General features: G+C 39.9%; 2 protein-coding genes across 5 annotated transcripts; both read right to left on the reverse strand.

The window, feature by feature from the left end:
• Nucleotides 1-618: 618 nt before the first annotated feature.
• LOC125885137 (uncharacterized) lies at nucleotides 619-3,776 on the reverse strand. Of its 4 annotated transcripts, none has more exons than XM_049570613.1 (5): nucleotides 3,591-3,776; nucleotides 3,092-3,403; nucleotides 1,251-1,368; nucleotides 1,061-1,097; nucleotides 619-981 (listed from the first exon to the last, which is right to left on the reverse strand). In XM_049570613.1, the coding sequence occupies exons 1-5, from the start codon at nucleotides 3,652-3,654 to the stop codon at nucleotides 805-807; spliced, it is 708 nt and encodes a 235-aa protein (XP_049426570.1). In that variant the 5' UTR covers nucleotides 3,655-3,776; the 3' UTR covers nucleotides 619-804. The 4 variants fall into 4 exon arrangements, with proteins under 4 accessions (XP_049426570.1, XP_049426569.1, XP_049426572.1 ...); XM_049570612.1 differs by having other exon boundaries at nucleotides 619-984; XM_049570615.1 differs by lacking the exon at nucleotides 3,092-3,403 and having other exon boundaries at nucleotides 619-984.
• A 1,436-nt stretch (nucleotides 3,777-5,212) lies between these two features.
• LOC125885138 (uncharacterized) lies at nucleotides 5,213-9,000 on the reverse strand. The gene is made up of 5 exons (XM_049570616.1): nucleotides 8,847-9,000; nucleotides 8,379-8,690; nucleotides 7,869-7,989; nucleotides 7,725-7,776; nucleotides 5,213-7,586 (listed from the first exon to the last, which is right to left on the reverse strand). Exons 1-5 carry the CDS (start codon nucleotides 8,908-8,910, stop codon nucleotides 7,416-7,418), a joined length of 720 nt encoding a protein of 239 aa, XP_049426573.1. The 5' UTR covers nucleotides 8,911-9,000; the 3' UTR covers nucleotides 5,213-7,415.
• Nucleotides 9,001-14,896: the final 5,896 nt, after the last annotated feature.

Genomic DNA, 14,896 nt, shown 5'->3' on the forward strand with positions numbered 1-14,896 from the left:
GTGTACTTCCTCTGTCAAGAAGAAGGAATGCTACCAGGGGAACACCAAAAAGAAAAACAATAGAAGCAAAGAATTCAAGTGTCTCTAAAGTGAAATTGAAGAAGATCCTCCTTATTCTTTGGAACAAAGGAAATACAGACACATTGCACTCTATCACTGTCCCGTTTGGCTCTTCTGTTTGTTCTTCAGTCAATTCTGTCTTTTTCTATTATCATTATTAAATCGAGTCGAATTGCGACCCAATCACCAGAGAAAATGTCTGCATTGTACATTTCTGCAAATCATGTGTACATTATATTTGCATGTGATTATGCAGCTGATATGTTGAAACTTAACATTTCAGCAACACTGTGGTTAATGTGTGGTTAGGTTCAGGAAAAACAAACACTTGGTTATGGTTAGGAAAAGATCATATCTTGGCTTAAGCGGTAAATCACAACCATTTTTTTGTTATTTGTTGGTCAAACAGTGTCTTATGTGTGAAATGTGCAAATGTAATGTTTTTGTGGTTTACAGAAATGTATGATGCCAACATGTTTTTCTGTTGACTGGGCCGTTAATTTGGCTGTGTACTGTTGTTGAGACCAACTCAGACATTTGAGCCACAATCCAAGACATAAAGCATTATTATATAAAAATTTTATTTGTAATTTGTTTATTGTGATCAGTATTACAGTATAATATAATGTATGCTTTAACACGCTCAAATTTAGACATTCAACTCACATACAAGAAATACGATGAAGTGAAACACAAGTCAACAGAAAGCAAAACACTGCCATCTTGTGGACAACAGGTTCCATTTCACTTGGCACAGACGGTATAATTGGAACTCTGTAAAAAATTCCCTGCATGTGTGTCCTGTGTGGTAACCGTGTTTGAATTAATAGTGTCAGTGTCACACACATGCAGTCTGACCACTGAATAAAGTCCACCCTCTCGCTGTACGAAGGTGCTGTACGGCTCAATGTCTTCTGGCTCCTGCTGAAAAACATGCATTTAAAAAGATGATTAAAGTCAAATGAGCGGCATAAACAAAATATATTTTTCTGTACATTACCGTTTTGTGATGACTGCTTGGTGGCTCTGGCTGGCTTCTGTTGGGTCAAACAACAATACATTAAAAATGAATCTTAAAGTGTATTCTCTATTTTTATAGATAGAACAGGAAATGAAAGGCAGTGTCGTCCTTCATTAGTTCATGAAACAGAAAGTCAAGATCTTCATATACTGCTGCAGTAGTCTCTTACCCCTGACGCATTCCTCTGTAGAGCAACCCAAAGATAACTGCAGATAGAAGCATGATCATAGCAGCACCAGTCAAGGCTTCTATAACCTTTTTTGGAAAGCTGCTGGAGTCTTCATCCTCTAAAACATCACAAACAAACGACACAGACATTTGCTCTATTAGTAAATAAACTTTAAGGCCCATTTACTCTATGCCTTGATTAATCTTTAAACTATACATAAATACAGGCATTGCACTACCATTTTAACATAATACAGTTGTTGCAGGGCAGCTTACCACCAGAAGAAAATGTACGTCTCTGCAAACTACGGATATGTTACATGCACGTTTTATACATGAGCTGACTTTGTCATCGGTAGGTGGAGGGGATAGTAGATAGCACTGACGCCTGAGACACCTGCAGAGCTGCAGACCACCGTTTCAGACCAACAAACAGACTAGTAGTTTTTTTAGCAAGTCTTCACTGTGCTTCCAGCCGCTCTTTTAAGCCACCAAATGTTTTTAGAAACCCTTTGCTGTCTTTCCACAAAAGGTGATTGTGTGTTTTACCAACATCATTGGGTTTCCTGCCAGGACAGACACTGCTGCATTTACTGCTGGGATAGTGCCACAAAAAGCAACTGTTTTTTTTTTTTACTGAGACATTGCTGTGTTTCCCACTGCATTTCCTGCTCAGATGCCACAAAAAGTGACTGTTTTTTACCATGGCATCTGTGTAATTCCTGCTAGGATAGTGCCACAAAGAACGGCTGTTTTTACCAAGACATCACTGCATTTCCTGCTGGGATACTGCCACAAAAAGTGTTTTTGTTTTTTTTTCTTTACCAAATCATCTGTGCATTTCCTGCCAGAATTGTGCCACAAAGAACGGTTGTTTTTACCAAGACATTGCTGCATTTACTGCTTGAACAGTGCCACAAAAAAGTGGTTGTTTTTACCAAGACATCGCTGCATTTACTGTTGCATTTCCTGCTCGTATCGTGCCACAAAATTGACTGTTTTTTTTTACCAAGACATCGCTGCATTTCCAGCCAGAATAGTGCCACAAAAGGTGGCTGTTTTTGGCAAGACATTGCAGCATTTCCTGCTGCATTTCCAGCTCGTATCGTTCCACAAAATTGACTGTTTTTTTTACCAAGACATCACTGCATTTCCAGCCAGAATAGTGCCACAAAAAACAGTTGTTTTAATCAAGACACCACTTCCTTTACTGCTGGGATACTGCCATAAAAAAGGTTATTTTTACCAAATCATTGCTGCATTTCCAGCCAGAATAGTGCCACAAAAAACTGTTGTTTTTACCAAGACATCACTTCCTTTACTGCTGGAACAGTGCCACAAAAAGTGGCTGTTTTTGGCAAAACCGCTGCATTTCTTGCTCGTATCATGCCACAAAATCTACTGTTTTTTACCAAGACATCTCTGCATTTCCAGCCAGAATAGTGCCACAAAAAGCACTTGATTTTACCAAGACATCGCTGCATTTACGGCTAGGATAGTGCTACAAAAAGCCATAGTTTTTTAACCTAGACATATGTGCATTTCCTACAAGGATAGTGCAATGAAAAGTTTTTAAAACAGAGACATCTCCAGCCTTGATTTTTTTTTTAATGCCCAAACATGATCAAGTCATTTTTGATTCAAAATCAAACCACAGCATTGTTGAAACATAAAGAAAAAAAAGTTGAACGAATGCACAACATAATAACGTGCATACTGGTGTGTAACTCATCTGTGGTTTGCAGAAACGTACAATGCCAACATTTTTTTTCTGAGTTGAGCAGGGTGAAAAATAACCAGCTTAAATTCAGGCATGAGGAACAATAAAGAAATTGTGTTTACCTTCCACAGTGATATTCAGATGGAAAATATCTATTCCACCATGATGTGTACACTCACATCTGTAGTTCCCACTATCCACTGGTGTTAAACCAGTGAGCTGGAGAAACACAGTCTGATTCTTTGTCACAAGTGTGAACCTGGAGTCACATCCGTGCTCAAAGCCTTTGGCATATTGATAAGACAGGACACACTCTTCTCTTCTGTTCATCACTGTTCCGATCTTACACAATATAAGTATGATGGGACTCAGTGTTGCATTTGTGCATATTGGAGTCACATCTGGTTCTCTGCTGATGGTTTTCACGACAGTCACTGAAAATAATAGTCTGATTAGCTGCTGCTGTATTTCGGCAATTTGTAAACATTACATCACATTTTTAATTCACTGAAAAATTCAGAAAAGGTTCAGTCGTCCTCTTTAAACCAAAGACAGGAAGAATAGAGACAATTAACTTGCATAAATTTTCCATTATGTGAAATAAGTTTTTCTGTACATTACCTTCACTGTCAAAACACATAGTCAGTGGTAGAAGCAGAACAAAGCACAGTTCCCATTTTACCATGCTGGTGAAGAAGCAACAGTTGCCCGCAGTGAGCTCTTTCCTGTACTGACTGAAGGAGGACAGATACACCTCTATACACTGCTGTCTGGCTACCTAAACCTCACACTTTCTCAGAGGTACGAGCTGGTGTAGACTGTCCTAGAAAGGAAGTGCTGCTGCAGGAACTTCTGCTTTCATATTCAGACACTTTCACCTTCAAAAACACTTCTCATGTCGATGTTTAATGTAGCCACAAGAAGATGTCAGATCATCAAACATCAGGTGTACAGCCACAGTTTGAACTGGATCAACCTCCAACCCTAACATGAAGTATTGCCTGCACTGGTCTTAGACTTTGTCTGGTTATTGAGAGTCGTACGTCATACAAGATGCTGAAACTGACATGTGTGCCTCTGTGGTCATCACATATGTAAAAGGCTGAGCTTGAGCTGTGAATAGAAAGCTGCAGGGTCTCAACAGCTCACTGCAATTCATGTTCCTCTGCTCTTTAAAAAGGAAACCAGTTAGTCATACAGCAGTGGTTTAAGTGGCAAAAACATATTTCACCTTATGCCAGAGAGTCAACCCAGTTCAAGTGAAGAAACTAACTGTGGTCTTCAATCTTCAATTGCAGCTTACAGTTGCAATGGCAGAATTTTATTTTGAAATTATCCTAATTAATCACTTCTCTTTGTTTCAACCGTTTCAAACTTGACGACACAAATTTTCTAAATTGGTTCAAGTGTACTTCCTGTGTGACTGCGTAATGCAAGGAAACAATATATCGTTTATAGTCTGTGGTAGCTGACAGGAAGTAAACAGGAACCAGTGCTGTTGTCTGAGCAAGAAAAAAAGCAATGAAATGATCTATAGACCAAATCACAATGTTTGTGATAGTAACTTCCAGGTAGAGCAGTCTGTAAATGTCTGGGAAGTGAGGAGGCCAGTTGCTGGAGTTTGGGGTGAGGAATGTTGTCCCATTGATGTAGAATTCTAGCTGCTCAACGGTCCTGGGTCTTCTTTGCTGGATATTTCGTTTTATGATGTGCCAAATGTTTTCTATTGGTGAAAGGTCTGGACTGCAGGCGGGCCAGTTCAGCACCCAGACCCTTCTACTGCGAAGCCATGCTGTTGTGATGTGGTTTAGCATCGCTTTGCTGAAATATGCAAGGCCTTCCCTGAAAGAGACGTTGTCTGGATGGGAGCGTATGTTGCTCTAAAACCTCTATGTACTCTTCAGCATTGATAGTGCTTTTTCCAGTAACAAGTAGTGTAACTAATTAATAATACAATTTGAGCAATAATTGCAGTTACCCCAAAACCAAACAACACATCACAACGTTACTTTTGTTATCACTCCACCACTGACTTGAAATACAACAATCATATCTGCAGACTCATTTTTGTAGTTGCGCTGCGCAGGCACGTCACAAAGCAGCAACCTTAGTGGCTTGAAATATTCCCATCACTTTGATTTTGTCAGGAGGAAAGATGACAAGAACACTGTTACTGCAGGTAGTCCAACTAAAACTCTTTCCACTGCAAAAAACCAATCAATCAATCAATCAATCAATCAATCAATCAATCAATTTTATTTATAAAGCCCAATATCACAAATCACAATTTGCCTCACAGGGCTTTACAGCATACGACATCCCTCTGTCCTTATGACCCTCGCAGCGGATAAGGAAAAACTCCCAAAAAAACCCCTTTAACGGGGAAAAAAAACGGTAGAAACCTCAGGAAGAGCAACTGAGGAGGGATCCCTCTTCCAGGACGGACAGACGTGCAATAGATGTCGTACAGAACAGATCAGCATAACAAATTAACAGTAATCCATATGACACAATGAGACAGAGAGAGAGAGAGAGAGAGAGAGAGAGAGAGAGAGAGAGAGAGAGAGAGAGATGCAGGTAATGACAGTAGCTTACAACAACATTGTTGAAAGTAATAATATTATAGTTATAGTTCTGGTTACTGCGGTACAATATGTTGAAAGTATGTATTAATATCTGGCAGTATACATGTGTGACAATAATCATATGTGTATAATAACAGAAGAAGTATGACTAATGACTAATGATGGCAGCAGCAGCAGGAGGCATCTGGCGGGACCACGGCAGCAGCACAACCCCACACGTCACGCTGTCCAGGCACCGCTGTGATATGAGTTAATCTGAGAGACAGTGGAGCACAAAGGCTCCGGAGAAGAAGCCGAGTTAGTGACATCCAGAATGGCCGGGTTAGCTAGATGCAGTAATAGGATACGAGAGAGAGAAGAGAGAGAAAGAGAGAGAGAGAGAGAAGGCGAGAAGGTGCCCGGTGAATTATAGGGGTGTCCTCCGGCAGACTAAGCCTAAGTCAGCCTAACTAGGGGCTGGTACAGGGCAAGCCTGAGCCAGCCCTAACTATAAGGTTTATCAAAGAGGAAAGTCTTAAGTCTAGTCTTAAATGAGGAGACGGTGTCTGCCTCCCGGACCGCAAAAGGAAGATGATTCCACAGGAGAGGGGCCTGATAGCTGAAGGCTCTGGCTCCTGATCTACTTTTGGAGACTTTAGGGACCACGAGTAACCCTGCGTTCTCAGAGCGCAGTGTTCTGGTGGGATAATATGACACTATGAGCTCTCTAAGATATGACGGAGCTTGACCATTTAGAGCTTTATAAGTTAACAGTAGGATTTTAAATTCAGTTCTGGATATACAGGGAGCCAGTGCAGAGAAGCTAAAACAGAAAAAATATGATCACGACAGCACTATCTGATAAACATCTAGTATAGTAACTGTTGCTGAGTGGCAAAACACGTCTTCAAACCTCCAGTCTGAAACACATCGGCTACTATCACCGACAGCACAGCAACGCGAAGCTCTAGGAAACACACCCGACCAAAGGTGAGTCATTCTCAGTCGTGGAGGTTGAGTAATATATCACATTTTTAGGGTAAGAAGCTCAACTCAGAATAACTTCTGAGTCCCGTTCCAAGCCAGGTTAGCCATTGTTAGCTGTACCAGCTGATTACAATGCATTATGTATTTTTGTGCATATAGGAATATAACCACAAATAGAAGTTGGACAGGACCATGTGTATGTCTTTTAATGAGACAGATATAAGATAGAAATGATAATAAACAGTTTATAACTACAGTTTTCACTACTGTTGATGAGCGGAGCAGCCATATTGGATTTGGACGTTGGGGTTGGAGAGGTTCCTCCGATTTCCGACTGGGAACTCAGAAATTCTGACTTCGCAGCATAAAGAAAATGCACCTTTACCTTCTGTGCTGGTAGATTTGGTTTAGCAAAGACGTAAGCAAAGCAACACAGTATACAAAATAAGCACAACAGAAACATCAGATAGGTTGGACCACCGTGTTTAACTATAAATCTAATAGTGCAGCGCCACAGTGATTCTGTCCGTAGTTATAAAGGTGTCATTTTGATATTACCGTGACCATCAGAAAGGCTTCAAGTCAAAACAAGGTGTATGTGTGTTTAAACAGTCCTACAGGAGAGGGTTATATTTTACATATTTTATTGTATTTCCTGTGTTACCAGCCACTGCAGCACTTTTATACAGAGTATACTTCTGAACAAAGAAGCCACACCCAACAACAACTTCAAAGATTTGGAGGTGTTGAGATTATTGGAAAATACCTGCCCCATGTGATAGATGACACATGTAATACTGAGCTCGTATTTTGAAGAAAGATTTTGGTAATGACACAGCATGTAAGTTCCTAGCAAGTGCAAACACAAGTCACAGTCCTGATGCTGTTAATTATGTTATGTTGATTCGTTACTTGAAATGTTTTCATAGATGTCACAACTTGGATCAGTCTCTACTCCATCTATTTCGTAGTTATGCAGACAGGCAGTGCTGTTTGCTGAATCTGAGATAGTTTGGTAGAGATCACTCGCTGGCTGCTGGAGGCTTGTGTAGGGGTCATCTCCATCCTTTACAAAAAAAAAAATATAAATCACAATGCATCATGGTTTTAAACTACATTATGTTGAACAATGGAAACACTATTTATGTATGTTTGATTCTCTTCCTGAGTTTAAAGGTACAGAATATCAGAATACATTACTCACTAAAGAGCCGGGAGTTTCAGATAATCCAGATGTGGCGGATCTTGAACAGCATCTTTAAATAGAAAGAGTTATCAGATCTAGTGAAACACAAAATACACACGCACACACAACAGATATCATCTGAATTGAACAGTCTTCCCTCACCCATGATGTATTCCTCTGCAGATAGACCCAAAGATAACTCCAGTTATAATGAGGACTGCAGTTAGACCAATCAGAACATTTGGGATCAATATGCGTGTATAACTGCTGGTGCCTTCGTCCTCTGAACATTGTAAAGACAGAAATCTTTGTCAGAAAAATTGTGCAGGTATTGGTCCTGTTTGTGAAGAAACACATAATTGTATTCCTTCTGGTCACAATATAATGTGATATGTATTTAATTACATTTTCATATTTTATCTTTGCACGACAGTGTTTCACCTGGATCATAAACTCTGCATTTTACATCTACAGACAGCAGCTATGAATATCAAGATGTGCTCCCAACAGACTTAAAATATCCCAAAATACTTAAAGACATTACTATCCTATACTCTTCTTGACATTGAAAGAGGACTAATTTCATGTTAATGATAATAATGTTGAAATATTCACAGCTAAAGTAGGAGAGAAATGCATTAAGTTTGAATCCTAAAAGCAAAAAATATTTACCTTCCACAGTGATATTCAGATGGACAATCTCTATTCCACCATGATGTGTACACTCACAGGTGCAGTCCCCACTATCCACTGGTGTTAGATTGATCAGATGGAGAAACACAGTCTGATTCTTTGCCACAAGTGTGAACCTGGAGTCACATCCATGCTCAAACCCTTCGGCATATCGATAAGACAGGATACACTCTTCTCCACTGCTCATCACTGTACTGATCTTACACAGTATAAATATGATGGGACTAAGTGTTGCATTGGTGCATATTGGAGTCACATCTGGTTCACTGCTGATGGTTTTCACTAGAGTCACTGAAAATAATACAGTCTGATTAGCTGCTGCTGTATTTTTGTATTCTGTGAATATGAAAGCACATTTTTAATTCCAGTAGAAAATTACAGAAAATGTTTAGTTGTCCTCTTTGAACCAAAGACAGAAATATAAAGAAAACAACTTCTGTACATTACCTTCACTGTCAAAACACACTATCAGTGGCAGGAGCAGAACAAAGCACAGTTTCCATTTTGCCATGCTGGTGAAGAAGCAATAGTTGCTGGCAGTGAGCTCTTTCCTGTACTGACTGAAGGAGGACAGACACACCTCTATACACTGCTGTCTGGCTACCTAAACCTCACATTACACAGAGGTACGAGCTGGTGTGGACTGTCCTAGAAAGGAAGTGCTGCTGCAGGAACTTCTGCTTTCATATTCAGACACTTTCACCTTCAAAAACACTTCTCAATGCAGTGATATATGTGTTTACAATAAGATGTCTCATTGTCCACAGTTGGACAACTGGATCCACCATGAGTCCAACCCAAACATGAAGTATTGCCTGTGCTGGTACAATCTGTACTGATAGTGAGTCATATGTCATACAAGATGCTTCTGTGGTCATCACATATTTAGAGCTTGAGCTGTGAATAGAAAGCTGCGGGGTCTCAGCAGCATGTTGCAATTCATGTCTTTGCCTCTTTCACAAGGAAACCAGTGTGTCATCGTCATACAGCACTGTTAGGACTCGACACCATTGTAAGTGACGAACACACATCTCTGTTCAAGTGAACAAACAACTGTAACCTCCTTCATGTGACTCTAAGCATCACAAGCTTTCAGGATATTTAATCTTCAGTCAGTAGCTATACAGTTGCAATGACTGAATTTTATCTTGTGATTCTAATATTTAATCAGAAATAATCAACGCTGTAAATCGCAGCTAAAAGGCACAAACTCCTTCACTTGTAAAGTTTTAAGGGTGCTATTTTTACATTACTGTGCCTATGAGAAAGGCCTTAACTTTGGTGATACCTTAAAACATGTTAAGTGTGTTAAAGAACAGTTACACAGTGCCCCATAACACAGGGTCAGTTTTAAATAAATCAACACACCCAGAAAATCAGGTTTGAAACATTCAAACAGAGAGCGGCAAAACACAGCTTTTCAGCCTGTTACTAGAGGAACAAGGAACTTTACCCACAAGTTAAGTCCTCATTTTTGGCGTCTTTACCAAAAATCCATCACACGTTCATCACTTTTTTAACATCTACATGAATAAAACAAGAGATATCGTTGAACTGTAGGATAACTTTGTCTCAAGAAGTCAAGTATGTCAACATACACATTATACAGTCATGCTCTCTGGATTTTTGGTTAAACGTTTTCATAGATTTCACAACTTGGATCAGTCTCTCTGCCATCTACTTCCTGGTTATCCAGGCAGATAGCATTTGAGATAGTGTGGTAAACATCACTCATTGGTTGCTGCAGGCTTGTGTAGGGGTCATCAGGGTCATCTCCATCCTATGAAAAATACAAATGTGGGTGCATTGTGTTTTTAAAGTCTAAAGGTTGAATTATGTCTCTCCTGAGTCACTACATTTACTGAAACCCTTTAAATGTTTCCTCACTGATACTCAAACATATAACTGAAATATCAAATATAAACATTTATATACATTCTTAGATGTGAAAAATGCTTAAAGCATGTAGAACTATTAAAGGGGCTCTATGCAGTGTTCAGAGCGTATGAGTTGTCTGGTCACGGATCTCAACATGGAGGTGGCTGAGCCAGCAGCTAAATAAAAAAAGACTTGCAACTCGACTTGGACTTCAACAGCAGTGACTCATGTCTTCATTCGGACTTAAGCCTTTTGACTTGAAAGTACTTGATACCTTCCCCCAAGCCCAAAGATTAAAAATTATGTGATTTAAAAAGTGTTCCACTGAATAATTCATTATAATATGCATGAGCACTTTTTCAAATCCCATTTTAACGGCATACTTTGGCAACGAGTGTATGGTATCTACAATTGTGTAGAACGTGAGTGGGATGGGGGCATTTTTATTTATTTTTCTTACTATTTCTTACTTATTTTTATATATGAGCCCGGTCATTGAGTGCACCTGAATTCCATTGTATGTCTGTACAATGACAATAAAAAAAATCTGAATCTGAATTTCCTCAATCAGCTGAATTAAGGGCCCGTCCCAAGTCCCCTGTTGTACATACATTTTGTCGTCTGTCGTTCATCAAACAAAGCATGATGAATACAGCAAATGCTATCGGTAGGATGCACTCAACTGGAGACTCCATTGTAGATGCCGGCTGGAAATGTAGATGGCTCACGGCTTCCTGTTTAAAATAGTTACGTATGCGTGACCGTAACCGATGCGGTGACGTAGTGAGTGGTGTCCCAATTCCTAGGGAAAGATTTCAACCGCTACCCCTCGTGGGGGCTAGGGGTAGTGGGCAAGGGCTAGGGGTAGGGCCAAGGGCTGAGGGGTAGTGGACAAGGGGGGGTATTGAGATTGGGCCTAACCCATTTGCAGCAAGTCGACACTAAATTCCCTAAATTATTGACTTAGTTTGTACCAAATCCAAAAGCATTTGATTGAGTTGCAGGAAAGAACTATGAAAACCTAACGTTAGGTTACCGAGCGCCAAGTGGAAAAAAATATACCAGAGAATTTTTTATGTACAAAAGAATGTAATGGTCAAAAGGCAAACAAACTAATTAAACCTAGGATTACTATATGCAAAACATGTGGGGCAAAAAAGACCTAACAAATTCTAAAAACCTTGTTTTGACATAAGTAGATTTTTTTAAAAGCACTCATGATATTTTTTTTTTGTAAAATTATTATACTTATGTTGTTAAAATGGCATTACATTTGGTGAAGAAGACATAGCCCCGTTTCCACCAAGCAGTTCATTTTAGTTCATTACACATTTTTTCTGTTTCCACTGTGAGAAGTTGTGGGTGGTACCAAGAGAACTGTCCCCATTTTTGGTCCTCCCTCTGCTGGGGTACCTAGCACACAGATCTGGTACTAAAAGGTGGAGCTGTGAACACTGCAGTCTGTTGATTGGTCAGTAGCAGACAGTCACTCTGCTCAGGGCTGAGCTGTGGCTGGTTTTGAATCCTTTATGTAACCACTGTTCATACTGTGGCAAGTCTACATATATTAGAAACTATAAAATAAAAGGATGTTTTGCTGTCTCTTGCAGCAGCTATAGACTGCTCCGGCAACACTCAACACTGCTCTTGCCTGAGAAGGACTAAATGCATAAACTTGCTACTTATAAATATCCCAACAAGATAGACTCTCACTGCAGCCTGTTTTATTTTGTTCTAAAAGTATCAGCGTGCAAACCCCTGTGGACGATAAACCAGCTGCAGACTTCCTCTGTGTCACCAATGAGGAGGAAATACAGTGAAAGCTGGCTGGAGCAGTGAGTCACAACAACCCCACCCACATTTAAGTACAGCCTGCACTGCAACTCAAAAGGGAATTAGGGTCTAGGTACCATGTCTGAAGGGACTCTACAGGTACTATACCTAAAGTTTTTGGTGGAAATGGGGCTTATGACTTGCTTAGGACTCGAAACTCAAAGTTTGGGCCTTGGGACTTGACTCGGGTCTTGTCAGTCATGACTTGGTCCCACTTGTGCTGGCAGCTAACAGTGCTAGCTCCATAAACAGCGCCAACAACAGCGACTGCTCTGAAAGAGCTAATGTTCTTAACGCGGGGGGACTGGAGGGTGGGCACTACAGTTAAGCGACGATGTTGTCCTGATATCAGTGGTAACTGCTGTATGAGCACAGTGCAAAGTGGCGGCGATGAGCTAGCCAGTAGGATATGCACATGTGCTAATATGCATGTGTAGCCAGACCAGTTAACGACAACAAACCACAGAGAAGCTCAGATTCCAATTCATTAAGAGGGCGTGACTCCATTATCTGTTGTTTGGTGTTACATTAATGCTCTGAACTTTTACACTATAGAATATAAGAATACATTACTCACCGAAGAGATAGGAATGTCACCTACAGATACTCCAGATATGGCTGATCTTGAACAGCGTCTTTAAATAAGAAGAATTATTTGAGTCAGACACACACACATACACATACAAACACACCAGAAATCATCAATATTACAGTATTTTCTCACCCATGACGTATTCTTCTGCATATTAACCCCAAGATAACTCCAGTTATAGTGATGCCTGTAGTTACACCGATAAGAACACTTAAGATCAGCATGCGTGTTGAACTGCTGGTGTCCTCCTCTGAAATATTGTAAAGAAAGAAACCTTTGTCCAAAAAATGGTACAGGATTTGATTCTATTGTGAAGAAACATTATGATTATATTCTTTTTGGTTTGCAGTATAAAGTCATATTACATTACAGAACATATTTTCCATATGACCTTTATTTTATACTTGCACCACACTGTCTCACCTGGATAATAAGCTCTGTATTTTACATCAGCTAAACAGACTTAAAATATCCCAAATTACTTAAACACATTACTATCCTATGCTTTTTTTTTCTTTACCTTGAAACCAGTCTAATTTCATGTTAATAATAATGCTAAAATATTCACAGCAAAAGTAGGAGAGAAATACGAAAAGTGTGAGTCAAAAAAGCAAGAAAATAAATAAAACATTTACCTTCCACAGTGATACTGAGATGGAGACTATATACTCCACCATAGTATGCACACTCACAGCTGTAGCTCCCACTATCCACTGGTGTTAAACTGGTCAGGTGGAGAAACACAGTCTGATTCTCTGTCGTAAGTGTGAGCCTGGAGTCACAGTTGTTAACAAAGACTCTATGATCATCATACGTCAGACGACACTGTTTCACCCCTGTTCTGATGCTACAAATAATAAATATGATGTGACTCGGTGTTGAGCATATTGGAGTGACGTCTGGTCCTCTCCTTATGGTTTTTACATGAGTCACTGGAAAAAAATCCAAAGTTAGGAATACTATTACAGACTACTCATTATTCTAACAAACTGTAAACATGCATAAACTTTATGTAATAAAAAGATACAGTACCTCCAGGGCCAAGACACAAACACAGCGGCAAAAGCAGAACAAAGCAGAATTGATCCATAATGGTAGAAAGGGCTGGGTGACAGTGTCGCTGCTGGTAAACTATACTGAAGGGAGGAAGGCAAACAGACTATTATACTTAAAATAGCCTAAAAGCGCATGAGCTGATGGTGTGGTGTCCCAAAAAGGAAATGCAAGACATGACTGCTTTTACTTGGAAGTTATGACGCTATACTGTTTGTATCACACCAACCATGGCATTATGAAGCACCTAGAAAGTCACCTTACCTTTGCTGAGGTTTCTGATGATTAGTTGTGACAGTTATTGTTTCTTTTCTTAGCAAATTCTGAAGCAGCTCTAAAAGCCACCTATTTCCTCTGTGTAAGATTGTGTTGGTGAAAAGTGTTCAGAAACATAGGCCAGTTTGAGCATTCAGCAAGTATCACATATCATAGCATACCACATGGTATTCCACCGTAACTCTAACCCACAGAGATGGCACTGTAGGGCCTCAAGAAGTCCCCTCTTTATGCCTCCTTTGCATTTTGACACAGAACCAAATGATGGCGGCATCATCCTGCTCCACTGTGAGATTACAGACTGCATTCCGCATCGCAGAATCAAAAGAAGCGTGACATATAACACAACAGTGTCAGCCTCTAGTGTGACATAAAACATATGCATTAGCAGTGCCTCATAAACAATAACAATGGCAAAAAAAGGCAATAACAATCATTTACTGTCCCTGTTTTAAGGCAGCTGATCTCATCCTCTGCTCGGACGGTAAGGAGCTCCTGGACCGTGCAGATATTTTCAACCACTGCTCTTCTTCATCGAGTTAGCCACTAACTGCTAACAGCTATTGTAAATGACCTTGACCATGCTCTAGTATAGTCCTATAATTTGCTTTTATTGTGGAAGTTAGATTGTAAGGGCGGGTGCTTTTATTATGAAAGGGCTTGCTGCCGGTAATAGGAGAGAAACCGAACAAATGTTGTGTACAGCGTAAATGCATCTTCACAAGAGTAAAGGTTTAGCACATTTTATTTCATATTGTGTTTGATATTGTGTTGCTTTATGATTCTATTTATAGTTTTCTCAGAGTTTACATGAGCATGTGTGTGCTAGCAAAATGCTACACTGCTGTTAGCCCAGTGTACCTAA

The sequence above is a fragment of the Epinephelus fuscoguttatus genome, linkage group LG24 (genome assembly GCF_011397635.1).
Source record: "Epinephelus fuscoguttatus linkage group LG24, E.fuscoguttatus.final_Chr_v1".
NCBI classification, from domain to species: Eukaryota; Metazoa; Chordata; class Actinopteri; order Perciformes; family Serranidae; genus Epinephelus; species Epinephelus fuscoguttatus.